The 19,651-nt window shown below is 37.1% G+C and overlaps 1 protein-coding gene across 2 annotated transcripts in view; it reads right to left on the reverse strand.

Annotated features, from left to right (window-relative positions):
* LOC126161820 (zinc finger protein Xfin-like) overlaps window positions 1–14,608 on the reverse strand; it is a 92,073-nt gene extending 77,465 nt beyond the window's left edge. For both annotated transcript variants that reach the window (XM_049917922.1, XM_049917920.1), the window contains exons 1-3: window positions 13,492–14,608; window positions 13,326–13,414; window positions 3,092–3,209 (exon numbers count right to left, since the gene is read on the reverse strand). In XM_049917922.1, the coding sequence (XP_049773879.1) occupies window positions 3,092–3,209; window positions 13,326–13,414; window positions 13,492–14,488 (1,204 nt within the window). In that variant the 5' untranslated portion in view covers window positions 14,489–14,608. The remainder of the gene's footprint in view (window positions 1–3,091; window positions 3,210–13,325; window positions 13,415–13,491) is intronic.
* Window positions 14,609–19,651: the final 5,043 nt, after the last annotated feature.

The raw sequence follows: 19,651 nt of genomic DNA on the forward strand, positions 1-19,651 counted from the left end.
CTTTAAGTGGCTCCTAGAAAGTCAGTAATGCAATACAATAACAAATATTCTTCCTGAAATGTTCAATAATATTGTGCAATAAAACTGTAGTTCAGAATGTTGGACGTTTGACAATTGCTATCTACTTTGTTGCAAGCAGAAAAAAAAGGTGACTGAAAAATTGGTTCAAGGAGCAACAATGGTCACTCACGAAAGCTTGGCAACAGAATTGAGGATGAATAAATAATTATCATCATAACTTCTTCTGTGTTGCTGGTCCAACCTTTGGTACAGTACTGGAAATGATTCTCCTTCATACATCGGTCTTCCAGTACACAGGCACTTGCCCAGGTCTTCCCCTCCATCCCTGGCCCCCTGGATAAATTTCTGTGGACGCTCATCTCAATCATCAAAAAACACAATGAGAGAGACAGTTCCATAAAGTCAGCACTTGTCTATTATGTAACGATGTATTGTTACAGTCAATTCCTTCAAAAACTTGAAATTTACAAGTACAGTTTCATCTTACAGTATTTGAGACAGTTAAGAGAACTTGTCATACAATAATATTTGCACTAAAAGGATTATATTTGAGTAAGTAATGTATACACAGAGCTAAACATCTGTATATACTTTTATTCATAAGTTTTTATCAATTAAATTTTTTAGAAAACACCTTCCTTCATAGCCATTCCCTATATTTACTGAGCAACAAATTATACAGTTCATCAATCTTAACACTTCCTTTTGTACTCATCTGCCCTAACATCCCACGACGACTTATACCAGTGGTCATCAAACTGCGGCTCACAGGCTGAATGTGGCCTGATTAAATGTCTGTGGGGCCCGTGGTTCTCAACTGTACATTATTATGATATATGGCTGAAAATCATGGGTTGCACAGACACTTAATCGGGCTGCATTCAACCTGCAGGCCACAATTTGATGACCACTGATTTACACATTTTGATGCACCCTAATAATAATTATTTTCTTTCATCTTTTCACCTTTCATCTTGTCATTTTCACACAACAACAATAAACTAAACCAAATGTAACATAACCTCCCTGGTCTCTTTAGCACACAAGAGACTGTCAAAAGATATTTTCAATATAGCTCACAGAGGACAAAATATTCCCATGCGGCACAATAATTCTAGGCAGGACAATATATTTACAAAGTTTTTGATCTTCTCAATATTACTGAATAACCTCTCAACCTCATTCCTAGATGGTCAATATTATTGTGCATCAGGAAATATTGAGCAACATACTGCCCATCTAGGGGCTACTTTAGGATATCCTGAATCCCACACCAGTACAGGCAATGTGGTAAATGCAGGAATGGGCAGGGAAATGCTGGTTGACTATGCAATAACTTACAGCTGCTTCAATAAGCCTTTCCAGGTAACAAACGAAAGGAGGAAGCTGTGGAAGAATGCACCATGACATCATGCAGTAAACATTGTCTGATTTACTGATGGATCAAAAATAGATAAAAGCACTGGGGGCTGGGTACACTGGTACAGTTTACACTAGAGAGCACAATCTCCCTGGGGAAGCTGGCCATGATATTTCAGGCAAAAATATCTGCTCTCAAGGTTGCCCCTGTAATGAGATCAAAGATCATTGTAAAATACTACAAAGCTCTTGTGAGACTAGAAAAAAGCAACTGGGTACACCTGCTGTGGGTCCCTGGTCACTCAGGAATCAGTGGCAATGATAGAGCTTACAAGGGTGCCAGTAGAAATGCAGCAACTCCATTTATTGAACCAGAACCTATGTTAACCATCACTAAGGTGACGGTAAAATTAAAACTATGAAACTGGATCAGAAAGGATGTAGAATATTGTACTAGGAATCAAAAATAAAAATATGGCAAGCTAATGACACCAGCCATGTTTTAAAAGTTCTGTAATCCTGGGCTTGAACAAGAGACAGACTAAACTCATGGAAGAACTAATGACAGGCCATGGGAAGCGTACAAAACATTTACATGCAATGGTATAGGATACAGAGAAAGAAGCTCCTATGTGTAGGATATGTGGTGAGGGTGATGAAACTGTGCCACACAAAATCTTCCAATGCAAAGCTTTAGAGATTAAAAAAAAGACAGAATATTTGGGTTATCAAGTCCTTAAGAAACTGTGTCTAATAAAGAACTAGTAAAAGGCATCCTACTATTCTTTAAGGGTGCTGGTCAGATGTACTAGAACCACAGGAATTGAAACCACACAATAAACCCTATTTGCGTGTGGGCAATAATTTGCTAGGACTTCTCATTTTTACCTCCCTGTTCAAATCAAATAAATCATGCAAAATGCTACTACAACTGTATCACTATAACACTTTAACTGTCATCACTGCCATGTGTTAGCAGCAAAGTTTCTTTCTTGATAACAAACGAAAACTGAATGCTGCTGGTAATGTGAATAAAGAAGTCTCATTGAGTGTAGCTCTGGAAGGATGTCATAATGGCTGCAGAACCATGAACCATGAATAAAGAAAAGTTTTGGAACAACATAGGAGCAATCTTAGTCAGTCAAAACTTTTTCTGCTATGAGCAAAATCATCCAAACACATAATGAAGTGCCTGTTGTTAATCAATGAAAATGTGAAGTGTTTATCATGCCAGATTTTGATCATGAAACAAACAGCAACTAATAATATGACAATATGCATTGTTTTAAAAGAGTAAGTTTCAGTTATTAATTAAATCTTGATTTTCATATTTTCAAAATCTAATGTCAGATCAACTGTGACACTCCTCTTTAGAAATTCATATACTATCAACATTATGACACTCTTATGTCACACATTGACTGAAGACAATGTTAGGAAAAAGTTTTGGCGGCAGTCACACTTATTATATTTTACAATTTCACAACAAACAAAAAAACTCAAGCTTATAGGCTAAAAGACTGGTCTCTCTGCTTATGAGGCCGCATTTTAACTGTACTAGAAACTCAGTATTTGCTTAGACATGACAAAGCAAAAGGAAGAAATAAATCTTGGTCATTGTACTGCTGAAGGAAGAGTCTCGTCTAAGCCTGAAGATATTTAGAGAAATTACCAAAAATTTTGATTAGAACATACAAAAGCAACAACTTACCTGTATGAAGTCTTTTATGCTTTTTAAGAAAATATTTTGTTGTGAATAGCTTGCTACATACATCACAAGCCCACTGTTTTCCATCATGTGTCTTCATATGCTGTGTCAGATGATTTTCCTGATAACAACAAAATAAAAAAATATGTTAAATTGTAGTCAGTTTTCATTTCTTTCATAAATGTGAATGTGTATGTGCAAAAATAGCAAAAAAATATAGTAAAGTATGTTTGCTTTCAAACTGAGTATGTAATAAGCTATGAAAATCGAAGAATACCAAGAAAACAAGAGAAGACTTCAGGAGTTTCTTCAGATTTTTGTACACAACAGGGTTGTGTAAATAAAAAGAAGCTAGTAAATTGGAAATAAAATTGATTATTATTATGACAGTACTTATTCACAACATAGCCAAAGAGAAAGGGAAAATCAACAGGATACAAAGATAATGAACATAGTAATTTCAATACCTGGATGAAAGGAAGTAACTGTCATTCCCTTGATTACAAAGAAAGGTTTTAAAACAAACATAATTTTCAAGGTAATTTAAAATAGCAAAATAAATAACAAGCAAGAAGATAACTGAAGTTCCTAATGAAACCCTCTCATTTAAAGATATATATCCTCACTTTAGTGTCAGATCAACACACAGCTATCGTACATCTACTCCCGAAACCTAAGCATCTCATATTGTTTCTATGCATTTCCATTCCATACAATCTATAACAAAATCTTCAGTTGAATTCTAAATATTATTTTCTATTTATAAAATACCCCCTGTTTCTCCAGGAGGGAGAAATTGGATCCTGAAAGTTACTTTCTTTTATGTCTTTCCTTATGCCTTGCAATATACAAGTACATTTGAATGTGTGGTGCTGCTGTCAGTACATATCACGTTACCTCATCCACAACATGTAGAAATTCATTTTCTGATTGTACTCAATGAACTTAGATGACTTTCCTAATGTGCTATATAGACACAAAATACATAGATAAAAAATTGGCAAGGTTAGAGTACGACTCGTGCACTAAGGATTCCTTACAATCTTAGTTATGTTTATAGACTGTTAACTGATTCCAAAAATCAAAGATTTTTTATGATTTTTGTCCGTTATCGAGATTGATAATGGCAAGATATCGGTCCCAGGGATTCCAAGTCTTTCAAGAATGTTTTAATTTCCAGTTCAAAATTGGCTAACAAATGACACAAAAACATCTTTCAGTGATATTATTACAATATGACATTTTTGGATTTTTCTCTTACTTGTACTGTTAAACTTTTCTTCTTGCCAAATTTCATGAATCTAAAGTAGCCTATAGGTTTTGATGAATGAGTTTGCTAGCATCAAAATATGTGACATATATGGCATATCTTCTGATTGTATTGAATTAGAAGCTTCTCTCTCTCTCTCTCTCTCTCTCTTTACATCACCGAGGGACTGTAGAGGTCATTATGTGACATAAATTTCAACATTTCAACTTGACATGTGTACCTGTTCCTGACAAAGAAGGGTTTCAAACAGTCCGGCAGACAGACAAAGTGATCCTATAAGTGTTCCGCTTTTACCAATTGAGGTACAGAACCCTAAAAATTTAATCTTTTTCATTTACTTGTGAACATTCTGAATTCTGTAGTACTAAGGAATTTAGACCTACTGTTAAAGAACTTCTTACATCAGTTCACCAACAGCAGGTTTCAAGACTAATAGGATTACATTACCATGTGATACTATAAACTTTCTGGAGAAGGAACATGATACAAACAAGCACTCTTTTCTCAATGGTTTCTAACATAGAGTAATTTGTCACTAGTTGAAATATAAGCAGCAAATATGAGGTAAATGAACATATGATTGCTCATGTTTTATGCCACATTACCCTTTACAATTCCTATTAAAAAATTCCACTTCCAATTTTGATGTATTTTGAAGTTCCAATTAACATAATAACAGCTGCCGTCCACATTACAATATTCTGTAAAACATACATAAACATTAAATATTGTTGTTGTTGTGGTCTTCAGTCCTGAGACTGGTTTGATGCAACTCTCCATGCTACTCTATCCTGAGCAAGCTTCATCTCCCAGTACCTACTGCAGCCTACATCCTTCTGAATCTACTTAGTGTATTCATCTCTTGGTCTCCCTCTACGACTTTTACCCTCCACGCTGCCCTCCAATACTAAATTGGTGATCCCTTGAGCCTCAGAACATGTCCTACCAACCGATTCCTTCTTCTAGTCAAGATGTGTACACAAACTCCTCTTCTCCCCAATTCTATTCAATACCTCCTCATTAGTTATGTGATCTACCAATCTAATCTTCAGCATTCTTCTGTAGCACCACATTTCAAAAGCTTCTATTCTCTTCTTGTCCAAAGTACTTATCGTCCATGTTTCACTTCCATACATGGCTACACTCCATACAAATACTTTCAGAAACGACTTCCTGACACTTAAATCAATACACGGTGTTAACAAATTTCTCTTTTTCAGAAACGCATTCCTTGCCATTGCCAGTCTACATTTTATATCCTCTCTACTTCGACCATTATCAGTTATTCTGCTCCCCAAATAGCAACATTCCTTTACTACTTTAAGTGTCTCATTTCCTAATCTAATTCCCTCAGCATCACCCGACTTTTTGACTACATTCCATTATCCTTGTTTTGCTTTTGTTGATGTTCATCTTATACCCTCCTTTCAAGACACTGTCCATTCGGTTCAACTGCTCTTCCAAGTCCTTTGTTGTCTCTGACAGAATTACAATGTCATCGGCGAACCTCAAAGTTTTTATTTCTTCTCCATGGAATTTAATGCCTACTCCGAACTTTTCTTTTGTTTCCTTTACTGCTTGCTCAATATACAGATTGAATAGCATCGGGGAGATGCTACAACCCTGTCTCACTCCCTTCCCAACCACTGCTTCTCTTTCATGTCCCTCGACTCTTGTAACTGCCATCTGCTTTCTATACAAACTGTAAATAGCCTTTCGCTCCCTGTATTTTACCCCTGCCACCTTCAGAACTTGAAAGAGAGTATTCCAGTCAACATTGTCAAAAGCTTTCTCTAAGTCTACAAATGCTAGAAATGTAGGTTTGCCTTTCCTTAATCTTTCTTCTAAGATAAGTCATAGGGTCAGTATTGCCTCACGTGTTCCAACATTTCAGTGGAATCCAAACTGATCTTCCCCGAGGTCAGCTTCTACCAGTTTTTCCATTCATCTGTAAAGATTCGCATTAGTATTTTGCAGCTGTGACTTATTAAACTGATAGTTCAGTAATTTTCACATCTGTCAACACCTGCTTTCTTTGGGATTGGAATTATTATATTCTTCTTGAAGTCTGAGGGAATTTCGCCTGTCTCATACATCTTGCTCACAAGATGGTAGAGTTTTGTCCCTAGGCTGTCAGTAGTTCTGATGGAATGGTGTCTATTCCCGGGGCCTTGTTTCGACTCAGGTCTTTCAGTGCTCTGTTATACTCTTTACACAGTATCATATCTCCCATTTCATCTTCATCTACTTCCTCTTCCATTTCCATTATATTGTCCTCAAGTACATCGCCCTTGTATAGACCCTCTATATACTCCTTCCACCTTTCTGCTTTCCTCTCTTTGCTTAGAACTGGGTTTCCATCTGAGCTCTTGATATTAGTAAAGCAACTTCCCCCTCTTGTCCGAATGTTTTGCCAGTAAATTTCAACATTTAGACCGTTTTGCCAGTAAATTTCAACATTTAATCACACTTACAAATAATCTTGTGGAGAAAGGTTAGGTGGCCTTAGTGGCCAGGCACAAATACAATCACAAGGGAAACATTAAGGCACAATAGGGCTACCATTAGCCACCAGGAATGTGTGAAAATTCCATGCTAGCACAAAGTATTTCACTCCTTGTTGCCACAGGAACACCTTCCAACTAAAGTTTTTGTAGGCCAAGCCACAACTATCAAGAATCAATACAGCACCTTTTTGCACCAGCTATGTGTATTTCTTTTGCATTAAAGTTGCCAAAATGGCAATCATTCAGAGTTTAAAACAGTGGTATCTTGGAAACCATTCAGAAAAAAATAGTCTATATGTTTATGTGATATTTCCCCTCCAAAATGACTCAGATTATCGATTTGTAATATATATCTGTTAACGCTCAAAAACCACATATATGACACTGAAAGAATATTATGTATCAACACAAGTTTCCATCGGTGAAATCATTTCACTGACATTCTTCTGGATATGTTGTCTAATTAATGTATAAAATACTTGAACACTAAATGCAAAACTGAGTATGGCCAATTTTGTAATCTCTCACATTACATTGTTGGGTTTTATTGTGTCAATGATGTCTGCCGTAGCTAAGATGAAGAGTAAGGGGCTCGGTGGGTCACCTTGCAACACTCCAACTGTTTGCTGTATTAGGCTGGGCTTATCTATACCATCATGTATTTTCACCCAGTTGTTAGTGAGAAGATCTCTAATGATTGGCAACAGGTAACGTCTTGGACCTAAGGTGGGTTTCAGTTTCTTCATTAGAATGGATCTATTGATTGTATCGAACGCCTTGGTGTAGTCTATGAATATTGCATGGAGCTATCCCCCTCGGTTTGCTAAGGCCATTTCTATATTGGTTTGGAGACAGTGTACAGTTCGTGTCATTGATCTTCCATGTCTGAAACCAAACTGTGAATTGGGGAGTTTCCCATTGATGATATCTCTAACATTAACATCGCAATTTACTGTCCAATCAATATCTGCGCGCGCGCCCACACACACACACACACACACACAAAAAAAAAAAAACATTAATTGCAAATAACAGCTTGCCTGCAATATCACTGAACGGGTACAGCAATTCTTTCTAAGGAGATACACGTCTGCATCAACATAAATGATTACAGGGTAAGCACATACATAGAAGTCAGAATGCCAACTCAGATGTAACATTTGGGTTGAAAATGCTTGTTGGGTGTGTAAAATACTTCCCTGCCTGTGACTTATTTTCCAAACCAGAATCCTAGGGACCATTCTGACCATCAGTTGAACAATATATAGAAAAGAAGGTTTGAAGTGGACAGGAAGGTCTTTTGGCAGGGTCAATCTGTGGGAGAAGGAAGTAGTCCTAATCTTTGCACTGCAAAAAACTCCGTCCACAGGTCGTGGTTGGCCCATCAGTGCTGTACAACCACCGTATGCTCCTCTGTCAATGGCATCATTGGATGCTGCATGGAGGGGCATAGGGTCAGCACACCGGTCTCCCAGCCGCTGCCAGTTTTTGTGATATAAGAGCCGCTACTACTTAGTTGAGTAGCTCCTCAACTAGCATCACGAGGTTGAGTGCACCCTTTTACAGCCCTCCCACCAAAGCAAAATCCTTAGCAGTCACTGGAATCAAACCCATGTCTTCGGCATTGCAATCAGTGGTCGGCAAGAAAAAGTTTTGTAGGGTTTCAAATTATATGTGAAGTTGGTTGGAAGTCACTATGTGGTTTCATTCTTAAATACTGGATGAATAAAGTCTGGATGTTTCCACAGCATCAGTTACGTAGCCTCAAGACAAAGACATAATTTCTATCTGTAATACTTGTTTATTGTGTTAAACTTTTAACATAAGACTATACCTCTTAATGAATAGGTAACGACAGCATTTTAAAATTCTTTAATCAATCAACCATGCAAAATACTGAAAACCAAATTTTTGTTGCTCCTGGAAGCCATTAGACAGTCGACTTGCAACTGGTACTAGGTTCCCAGATGGCGATTTACAATGAGAAGGCTATAGACACAGTCAACTGATTTGGCTCACGTTTGGCAGGTCACTTGTGTACAACCTAAAATGAAACTCTTCAGGAATTTTGACTTTCAATTTTTGAGAAAATTGACCCCAAAAGTTCTTGACACAAAATCAACTCGGAACTAACGGGACTGAGAGAGAATTGAAAATTGAGCACCAAGCCTTTTCATCAAAATACATGGTCCAATCAGATTAATGTGACCACCATTTACGTTCTGTGTCAACACACAATAACCACTCACAGGTGCAAGGGGGTAGCACTAGCAGTGGCAGGCATATAAAGTGTGTCGGGGCAATGCAGAGAACTGTGCAATCGTCGTTGAAATGTGGGAACAGAGCAATTTGTCTGACATTCAAAAGGCCATGATCATTGACTTTCAGGCCAGGGGTGGAAGCATTTCTAAAACATTTAAGTTTGTAAACTGTTTGCGTGCCACCGTGGTTAAAGTAGGCCATGCTTTGCAAAATGATGTTATCCGAAATTGGCATTGAGGCAACTGTCGTGCAGCAAGAGCCATAGATGACAGGGGTGAATGATAGCCACAGACAGTGAGTACTGGCTAACATATGGGCAATTATTGAGCAACTGACCACCCTGATGAACCAAGAGGTTACCAATAGTGTCTCCTCAATGATCAATCAGCTAATGTTGCTGCATATGGGCCTATGCAGCAGGTGTCTCGGTCATGCACCCATGCTGTTCATCGGTGATGAAGGCTGGAATTTGCATGCCAACATCACAACTGGATGTCCAATGAGTGGCAACAAGTGGCCTTTTCAGGTGAACCACATTTTATGCTATACAGGTGTGAAATATCTGAAAGCAACCACCCTGCAACAATCATCGGAAAAGTCCAGGGCAGGAGAGAGATGTTATGGTCTGGGCAATGTGTTTGTTTTGTCATTCGCAGGGTGATCTCATAATTCTGGAATGTATAATGGATCAACACAGGTATGCATCTATCCTTGGGGATCATGTCCACTCCTAGATCCAATGTGTTTTCCTCAGCAAGATTGCACCCTCCAGCAGGACAACACAATGTGTCACACACGTGTGTTCTCCTGGCTACCAAACTGCCGGGATTTAAACCCTGCATTGGGCTGTTTGCACCTTGGATCCCCAACTGAGAAACTTTGCACAGCTGACCACGGGACTGGATTCTTGACTGTCTTTCTGTATGTCTAGCAGCAGCAGCAGCAGCAGTCTGCTCTGCAAAAGGTGGTTATTCAACGTTTTGACAGACAGTCACTTTAATGTGACTGGGCAGTGTACATGGGCTCCAGAAAAGAATATTTTCCTATAAGTTGAGGAAAGGAATTTTTTAGGTGCCGCTTATGTACTCGTAAGAACTGTGCCATTAAATGGAAGTGCCACTGGCGTAGCAACCAAGGCACCTGGTTAGGGAGGAGAGAACCTGTGTTTGATCCCCAGTTGCATTCTACAGTCTGTTTTTCTTTAACCTCCCCACACAAAAGTTGGTAGGAATAGGAGGGTTAATAAGATAAGTAAATCAATGAAGAATAACAACAAGATGAGCAAATAAATTACTCAAATGACTTGGATTAGTAAAGAATTAAAATTTTAAGCCTTGTTGTATGAACACAATTCTGAGAAAGATTGCTGCGAAGATGAGCATTCTAAACATATTAACACACAAGGGAGAAAAAAATAATCCTTCTCCACTTGGCACTGTACATAAAATAACACATTCGTATATGGTCCAATGTTCCATCACAATGACTGGAAAATTGTTCTCAAACTTTTTCCTGTGCTTATAAGAAACTAATGATTAATTTGGCCCTTGGGATACAGAAGAAGTCAATCGTTTAACCAACTTGTTAAGGGGATGTTTACTTCACTTGCATCAAATCTGGGAAATACAAAAATTCAATTTACAAAACATATCTTGAGAACATTTTACAACCATATGTTGCTGGTGACAGGTTTTGTTGATATCGGACTCCTGGGATGGACCAACTAAAACAGTCATGTGCGACTTCCACAGCAAAAATAATACCACCAAACAACCGTGTGATGTTTATTCTTATTACCATATTAAAAACTTGATATCAATGCTTCAAAATTACAGTCTGCTTCTTGAAACCCAACAGGAATAACACAACCAACCAGATGCAATAAATTTCACAGCACTATTCATGATCAATTTTCAGCACTGAGTTTTCTGACAATGTTATCGTATGTGTAGTATGCATCAAAATTAATTCCCGCCAGAAATATTTTACAATTTAAAGAAAGTTTGTATTCATCTGAATCTTCAGAACGAACAACATAGTTGTGCAAATATTATATTCATTAGATGTTCTTGATGTTATTAGTATTTTGCTTCAAGTGTTTATCCAACAAGTACCATCCATTAAATCACTGTTCAAAAGGAATTGAGAACAGGTACGATATTTAGTGAAACAAACATTGTAAATCAACCAGGATAAAATTTTAATTCTTTACTAACTCAAGTCATTTGAGAAATTTATTTGCCTACCTTGTAATTATTTTCTATCAATTTACTTACCTTAGTAATCCTTCTATGCCTACCAGTTGTGAAACGGAAAAAAAATTCAAATAAAAGGAAAACTGCAGAATGCAACTGAGAATTAGACACTGGTTCTTTACTCTAATATGTCTTGGTCGATATACCATTGGCGGTTTCCTTGAACAGCGTTTACCTTATGGGTATATATAAGCAGCAGTTAAAAAAGTTTCTTTACTTGACTTAGGAAAATATGCTTTTGCAGATCCCATTTATGTTTATGAAATACACTTAATCATCTATCGATACCATCGATACTTACTCGATTGTGAGTCATGAAATTTAGGGGTAGTTTTTCCAAAAATGGGTGGCTGCTGAGCCAAAATATCTGAGGGTCTTTCATTTTGGGTTGCAAACAAGGGACCTGCCAAATATGAGCCGAATCAGTTGGTTGTGTCTGAGGCCTTCCCTTGTTAGTGATATAGATGCTGTTCCTGGTATATAACAATGGCTTTCTACATAGTGTTATTCATAGCAAAAAAAAATTTTTGTTGATGACAGCAACATTCTAGTCACTGGGGAAAAAATGCTCTTTCCAAAGAAATCAAATGATGCCTGCAAAGCTGTTTACAATATGCAATAAATTTGCAGTGAACAAATTGCCATGAAATTCAGTTCGAAGAAGGAAAATGATACTATAAAAATTTAGGTAGCAGTCTACCTCTAAAGACAGCATAACCGACACTGAATTTCTGGGAATGAATATTGATTCTCAACTGAAATGGTATGAACACACAAAAGACACCTGCAAACAGTGTGTTATCCACATCTTGTGGCCATAGAGTCATGTCATCAATGTGTAAAAGCCAGTGCCTTCCAGTTACCTACTAATCGCACCTGCATTCAATTCTTGGCTATGGAATAATTTTATGGGGAACAATTGCACACAATACGAATACAGTTTCAAACTACATTAATGGGACATTGTAACACAATCAAAAATAGTAATGAGACTCATTGTAAGGATTTAAACTACACCATACAAATGCATTTTCCGATCAGTTACACACAGGAACAATAATTTTCATAATTACTGCACAAACATCTTTATTCATGACAATGGAATAAGAGCTAAACTGAACTCATATCTACCTAGAAAGACTAAACAAAAAAACTCAAAACAGCTTTTTTCTATTATGGAAGAAAATTGGACAATAAAAAGGAGATTATTAAATGAACTTATTTCCAGTGAAGGATTACTTCTCGATAACACAGAGTTGGAGTGATTTCATTTCATAACACACTTTTGCACTATGACATCTTCCCTCCTTGCCCCCTCCCCCTTTCAGGAAACCTTACACCAAAGCACAGCAATGGATAAAGCTGTCATGCTCTCTCTGAGCTAAACATCTCACCCATTATGTAGGGATGCTGTGTCAGTTTTTCATGAAAACAAACTTGAAGCCGCGGTACACACAGTGGAAAATCCATGTCATTGTCAGCAGAGGAAACAAGAAAAGAGCAATAGAGTAGCATGTGCAGTGGTTGGTGCTGTGAAATGAACAACCAGTGTTGCATTATGAATATAAAACCAAGGCAGTATCATACAATAGTGATAAATGGAGGAACTTTGCACTACTTTAAACATACTGGCCTTGTATTCAAACACATGGAAGCTCTAATCACCACTGGCCACCCTAGTTTCCTAATACCAGAAAGATTCTTATCATAAGAACACAAACAATTAATTACCTGCCTCATCCTTGTCAACCTAGCGTTTTTAACTAGGCCTATGTAAATTCCTATGTACATATATTAGGTGTTATTTTTCCCCTGTTCACTAATTGTAACACTGTGTGTATGTGTGTAAAGTACAGGTTTTGTGTACCATTACACTGTCTACAAAATATTTATGTGACAGACTGTAAAATAACCTGCGATTTCAAACTAGTACTGTGGCATACCTTCTTAAAAGATTTGTCACATGTACTGCAAGTGTAACTTCGATCATCTTTGGCACGTTGCTCACGCTGACTGAATGACTCCAGTCTTCCTGCAAACATCAACACCATTACTTTTCATGCAAATTATTGTCGTTTATGAAGAATTGTGCTGCACAATCTGTATTACCTGCTGGGAAACCATTGTGAGCTACCCGAACATGCACCATTAGACTCCCTTTCATTCTGAATGATTTAGGACACAGAAGGCAAGGATAGTTTTTCATATCGCCAACGTCTGCATTATCAGATTCTAAAACTGAATCACTGCTTCTGGGGCTCAGATCTGAATGAATCAATTGCTTATGCATTTCCAGAATGGTATCTTCAGTAAATGAGAACTGACAAATCTCGCAAACTGCAGAGCTATTAGTACAGTGTCCTGAAGATCCAAATTGATTCGCTATTCCGTTGGACGGGCGTTTCTCTGTGGTGGACTCGTTGTCAGTTACTTTGGTTATCGGTATCGCAATTTCGTCAGCACACACTCTTTTACCTTCTGAGGGTAGCAAGTTGTAAATATTTTGCTGGAAGCTTTGAGTGACCGTCGGAGACGTTTCTGACTCTCTCAACTCTTTAATACTCGCTTCGTTATTTCTGATTATCGCACAACTGCTTCCTTCTTGCGTGTTTTCAGACGTACTCCCAACTTCTGCATCATCAACAGCACTCCTACTATCGTCGACGGCTGTACACACTTCACGAACACAGTCACCGTGTTCAAATGTCAAATTGTGTATATTACATGTGGTCCGTGAACTCTCTTCCTCTTTGTGCTGTCTGCTATCTTCGTGAACTGGTGAAGATACACGAAAGTCGGCAAATGAATCGCAAATGATTAATGGTTTCTTTAAATTTAAGGATAAAGGCCCAGCGACTTTGGATGATGATAATACAGATTGCTCTTCTGTTGAGGCAGATGACTGAACTCCTTTTATATGTTGCCCACGAAGTATGGAATGGCTAAATAGATGTATTGTAAATTTATCGAGCCCTCTCAAAACATCATTGCAGACAGGGCAGAGGAACTCTCTCGTCGAAGCATATAAAAGACCATGACACAAAGAATCGACGTTAATGAAGCCCGGCTGAGTACAAATGGGACATGCAAGAAGCGATGACTCCATGTCTGGAACATTCACATGGCTCGTCTGCAAACAAACACCTTAAAAACAGCAATTTCTACATCTACAATTACATGTCACAAAACATTGAAAACAAGGTTGGCTATCGTAGTTTCCAAAGCCATTAGGAAAGTGGTAAACAAAACACTATTTACCACAGATGAAACGTTTTATTTATTTATTTGATCTGGCTTATACACCGTTTAGACATTCAACTGTAATGTAAGATATCTTGTATACATAATAATGGCTTTTCTTGGTATAATTAATCTGTAGTGTCCGTTTCAGGGTAACGTCGATTAAATCACAGTTGACGGAACGGGACGTCAAAACATTCCACAATGCACTTCAAATGCCGGCTCTACAAAAGGGCTGTCAACGGCACGGAAATTCAAAGTTTCTCGGACTGAATGTTTTGACACTGCTATTGATGGAGGGAATTGCATCGTCATAACCGATTTTCGTCACACTCACTCATGTTATGATAGTTGTGCTTTCGAATCTTGCTAGTATTTATTTCATTATTCTGCTTTGTTTTCGCAACAAACTGCAAATATTCCATGACGACTTGGGTGTCAGAATCAGAATTTTTATTGTCCCATAACATACAGACTTAAATCACAAGATTTAATGTACAGGGGACTCGTCAATACCGCAATTACAATTTTATGTATACTACAGAAACAATAATTATTAACTTATAATTTACAGAGACTGTGTGTCGTCCAACTACAGCAGTATTATTGTAAAAAGAGAGTATATTTATTAAATTCATTTATGAGGCATAAAACTTCTAAGTTTAATTAACAAAATATTTCAGCCACTTGATTCCTTGCTCAGACTGTCATATAATCATAAAGAAATTCTTCTAAGGAATAATAGCATTTCTGTACTAACAATTGTCATAGTTTTGCTTTACTTGCCCCATCTCCATGAGAGGATTTGTTTCTTTTTTGAATATTGTAAATTTTCATGCGCATGTCTTCTGGCGTTTGTACAAACAGCTTTAATCTATGAGTGGGAAGCATGAAATTCTCCTTGTTCCTAGTATTGTATTGATGTTTAAAGTTACCCTCTATGAATACCAGATGTAACGGTATTAAATGAGCGTTAAGATAGTGTCCATAAGGAACATTTCTTGTGAATGAGCCTTAATTTTTTTTGTTTGGTTGGTATGACATCTGTCAAAGATATTTAGTATACATCAAGTCATGGAACAAACAACATCATATGTCATCATCGTGTTAACAATGTCGAATTTTGTACCAGAAAGTGGTGATTTGCGGAAAGCATTAATTTTTTGTTTTCATTCAAAAAGTGCTGCAGATTCGCATCGAATGCCTGTCGAGGGATATGGTGATCATGCTCTATCAGAAGCAACATGGAAAAAATGGTTTCAACGGTTCAGAAATAATGATTTTGATGTAAGAAATGAAGAACGTGGAAGACCGCCAAAAAAGTTCGAAGACGCCGAATTGCAAGAAATATTGGATGAAGATGATACTTCGAATCACAAGCAAATGTTGTTGCACAACAAACAATTTCTGGCGGTTTGAAAGCTATGGGAAAGTTCCCAAAGTGTGGAAAATGGGTGCCACATGAATTGAATGAAAGACAGATGGAAAACTGAAAAGCCATTTGTCAAATTTTGGTTCAAAGACATGAAAGAAAATCAATTTTGCATCGAATTGTTACTGGCAATGAAAAATGGATTTATTTTAAGAATCCAAAACGGGAAAAATCGTGGGTTAATCCGGGACGACCATCAACATTGACTGCAAAACCAGATCGATTCGACAAGAAGACAATGCTCTGTGCTTGGTGGGATCAGAAAGGCGTGGTGTATCATGAGCTTCTAAAACCCAGTGAGACTATGAATACTAATGGCTACAGACAACAAATGATCAATTTGAACTATGCATTGATCGAAAAAAGACCAGGATGGGCCAGAAGACATGGCAAAGTAATTTTCTTACATGACAATGCAACTGCACACAAAGCAAAACTGGTTCAGGACACAATCAAAACACTTGGCTGGGAAATGATACCCCACCCGCCGTATTCACCAGACTTGACCCCTTCCGACAACCATTTGTTTTCATCAATGGGACACGCATTGGCTGAGGAACACTTTGATTCCTACGAAGAAATCAAAAATTGGGTGTCTGATTGGTTTGCTTCAAAATACGAACATTTCTGTTGGTGTGGTGTCCACAAATTGCCAGAAATGTGGGCAAGATGTATATAAAGCAATGGTCAGTAATTTGAATAAAATGTTTTTACTTTTCAATTAAAAATTAGTGTTTCATTTTCACACAAAAACGTCCATTTCATACCGGTACACCTAGTAACTTAGGTTTACTGTATACAAAAATTATCAGTTCATAAATGTACATACATGGAGCATTTAATATTTTTAAATTTGTGAACAGTGGGAAACAGGATATTTTCGGTTTTGCATTAGACATATTTCTAACAACTGAGTTCTGTGATTTTAAGATTCTAGACATTTTGCTTGTGCCTCCCCAAAAAATAATGCCATACCTTGTAATTGATTCAAAGTAGCTGTGGTGAACTTTTTTTCTTGTCTCCGTGCTAGTTGAATATGACAGAATCTCCATTACAAATGTCAGGCTGTTTAATTTACTTGCTAAATACTTTATGTGTGATGACCAGGAAAGATTTTGGTCCAAATGCATGCCAAAAATTTTAACGCCGTCCGCTTCTCTCAGTTCTCAGCTTCTAAAACTAATGTGTTACCTTGGAGTTTTTAGTTTTAAACTGCAAAAAGTATGTTTACCCAATATTCAATTTCAGCCCATTTAGTTGGAAACAATTTTCCAAATTATCTGCCAGATTTGTGAGAGTTGAGGGAATTTTATCAAGGTCTTTGCTTTCAACAAGGGCAGATGTATCATCAACGAATAAAATTGAGTGGAATTTATGTTCAGGGGTAGATCATTCATATAAAGTTAAAACAAAATTGGACCCAGAATTGAGCCTTGTGGGACGCCTTGCGAAATAACCGCCCATTCAGAGTAGAACTTTCCCTTACTTCATGAAATAACTACCGTTCGTTTTCTGTTTGTGAGTTATGACCTATGCCACTCTATAACACAAACCCCAATTCCGTATCTTTCCATTTTATACAGGAGCAAGTGATGGCTTAGGCAATCTGATTCTTTCATGAGGTCACAGAATAAACTTGCAACTTTTCTCAACTTGTTTAAAGCGGAACTGATTTTTTTCACATACTCATTAATGGCCTCTGTTTTACTCTTGCCTTTTCAAAAGCCAATTATCTTTGATTTCTCTATAAATTTTTAATTTGTGTTACCACCACTTTTCCAACTATTTTTGAAAAAATCGGGAGTATAGAATTTGCGCAGTAGTACCCCATATCTTCTCTTGAGCCTTTTTTAAACAAAGGTTTTACCTCTGCATACTTTACAACATCTGGAAAGTGGGCCTCTTCGAGTGATTTATTAATTATTGAGCAAAGAGGGTGAGCTATTATCCTGGCAGCTGCTTTAATGACATTGGCAGGTATGCCATCCCACCCAGCAGAATTTTTGATTTTTAGCTGTAATATAGTTTTCTCTACACCTTGACTGAGATTTTCTCGAATTTGTTAAAGTATTCTTCCGCCTTGTCTTAAATGTACTTTTTCCACATAAGAATGTACATTTACATCTGATTTAGATACATTTATAAAAAAAAAGTGTTCAATTGTTCTGACATCTGAGCCGGGTTTGTTACAATTTTACTACCCACCTTAATTTTGAAAATATCTATGCTGTCAGTTCTAATCCCCAGTTCTGATTTTATGATGGACCATACTGACTTATTAGCATAACAAAGTAAGACATAGTAAAGAGATGTTCTTTACAGGAAATGCTCAATATGTCCACCATCATTCCTCAACAATAGCTGTAGTCGAGTAATAATGTTGTGAAAGTACTGTAAAGCATGTCCGGAGTTATGGTGAGGCATTGGCATCGGATGTTGTCTTTCAGCATCTCTAGAGATGTCGGTCGATCATGATACACTTGCGACTTCAGGTTACCCCAAAGCCAATAATCGGGTCTGGGGACCTGGGAGGCCAAGCATGACGAAAGTGGCGGCTGAGCACACGATCATCACCAAACGACGTGCGCAAGAGATCTTTCACGCGTCTAGCAATACTTTGTTTTTTTTTATTCTAATAAAACCCCATGTCATTCCAAGCATGTGTGTCAATTTTTAGCTCTCTATCTACATTATTATGTGGTTTTTTTTAAGTTTTCAAATTTATAGTGACTTTTTGATCACCCAGTATTTCAGTTCCTTGTACAGTTTCTTTTCCTTCACTGGATATTTTTATTCCTGCAGTGATCCAACTTAGCTTATTAGTCACTTTTGTTTGGCACACTCAAAGTGGAAATATTTCATTAAACACAGGAGAAAGTACTCCAAAAACATGTTAAAATGTACAGAGATTGCAATCTCATCTTGGACTTTCCACTGCACCTCTTCTAATTTAGAGAAGAACAATTTTAAGTTTTCAACAGTAAAATGTCTCTTGCTGTAAGTTATTCTAATACTTTATGCATTTGTATTAGTCATTTCAATAAACTAAATGGAGTGGTCTGAAAGTCCTAAACCTACACACAGCTTCCTTGCATCATCGAATTTATAATTTATTAGAATATTGTCCATACAGATTTGTGTATTGACATTTTTTCTTTTGAATTCCATGAAGTATGACTAGAACCCAAATTTTTGGATTAGGTCCATAAACTGTACTGAGTCACTGGTTTCATTTGATAAATTTATAAAATCAGTGGCTATTAAAACACTTTTCCTTTTGTCGTTACTGACTTTCTGTAAAAAAACCCATTAACTTTGGGAAAAATCATTTGGTTACTGCAACATCAGGAATTCTGTATATTGATATAATGAGAATATTTTGTTTCTCTAATTCAACTGAGCATCTTTCAAATATACTTTTTTCATTTAGAAAATTGAAATCACTTTCACTTTTTATTCTAAAGACTTATTTACAAGTATGCACGAGCCTCAATGGGCACTATTTGTTCTACAGGAACTTGAAGCTACACTGAAATCGTTTAGCTTATTTAAAATTGTGGCACAATCTTTTGTAAGCCAATGTTCATTTAAACGAAT

This window comes from Schistocerca cancellata, chromosome 2 (genome assembly GCF_023864275.1).
Source record: "Schistocerca cancellata isolate TAMUIC-IGC-003103 chromosome 2, iqSchCanc2.1, whole genome shotgun sequence".
Classification (NCBI taxonomy): Eukaryota; Metazoa; Arthropoda; class Insecta; order Orthoptera; family Acrididae; genus Schistocerca; species Schistocerca cancellata.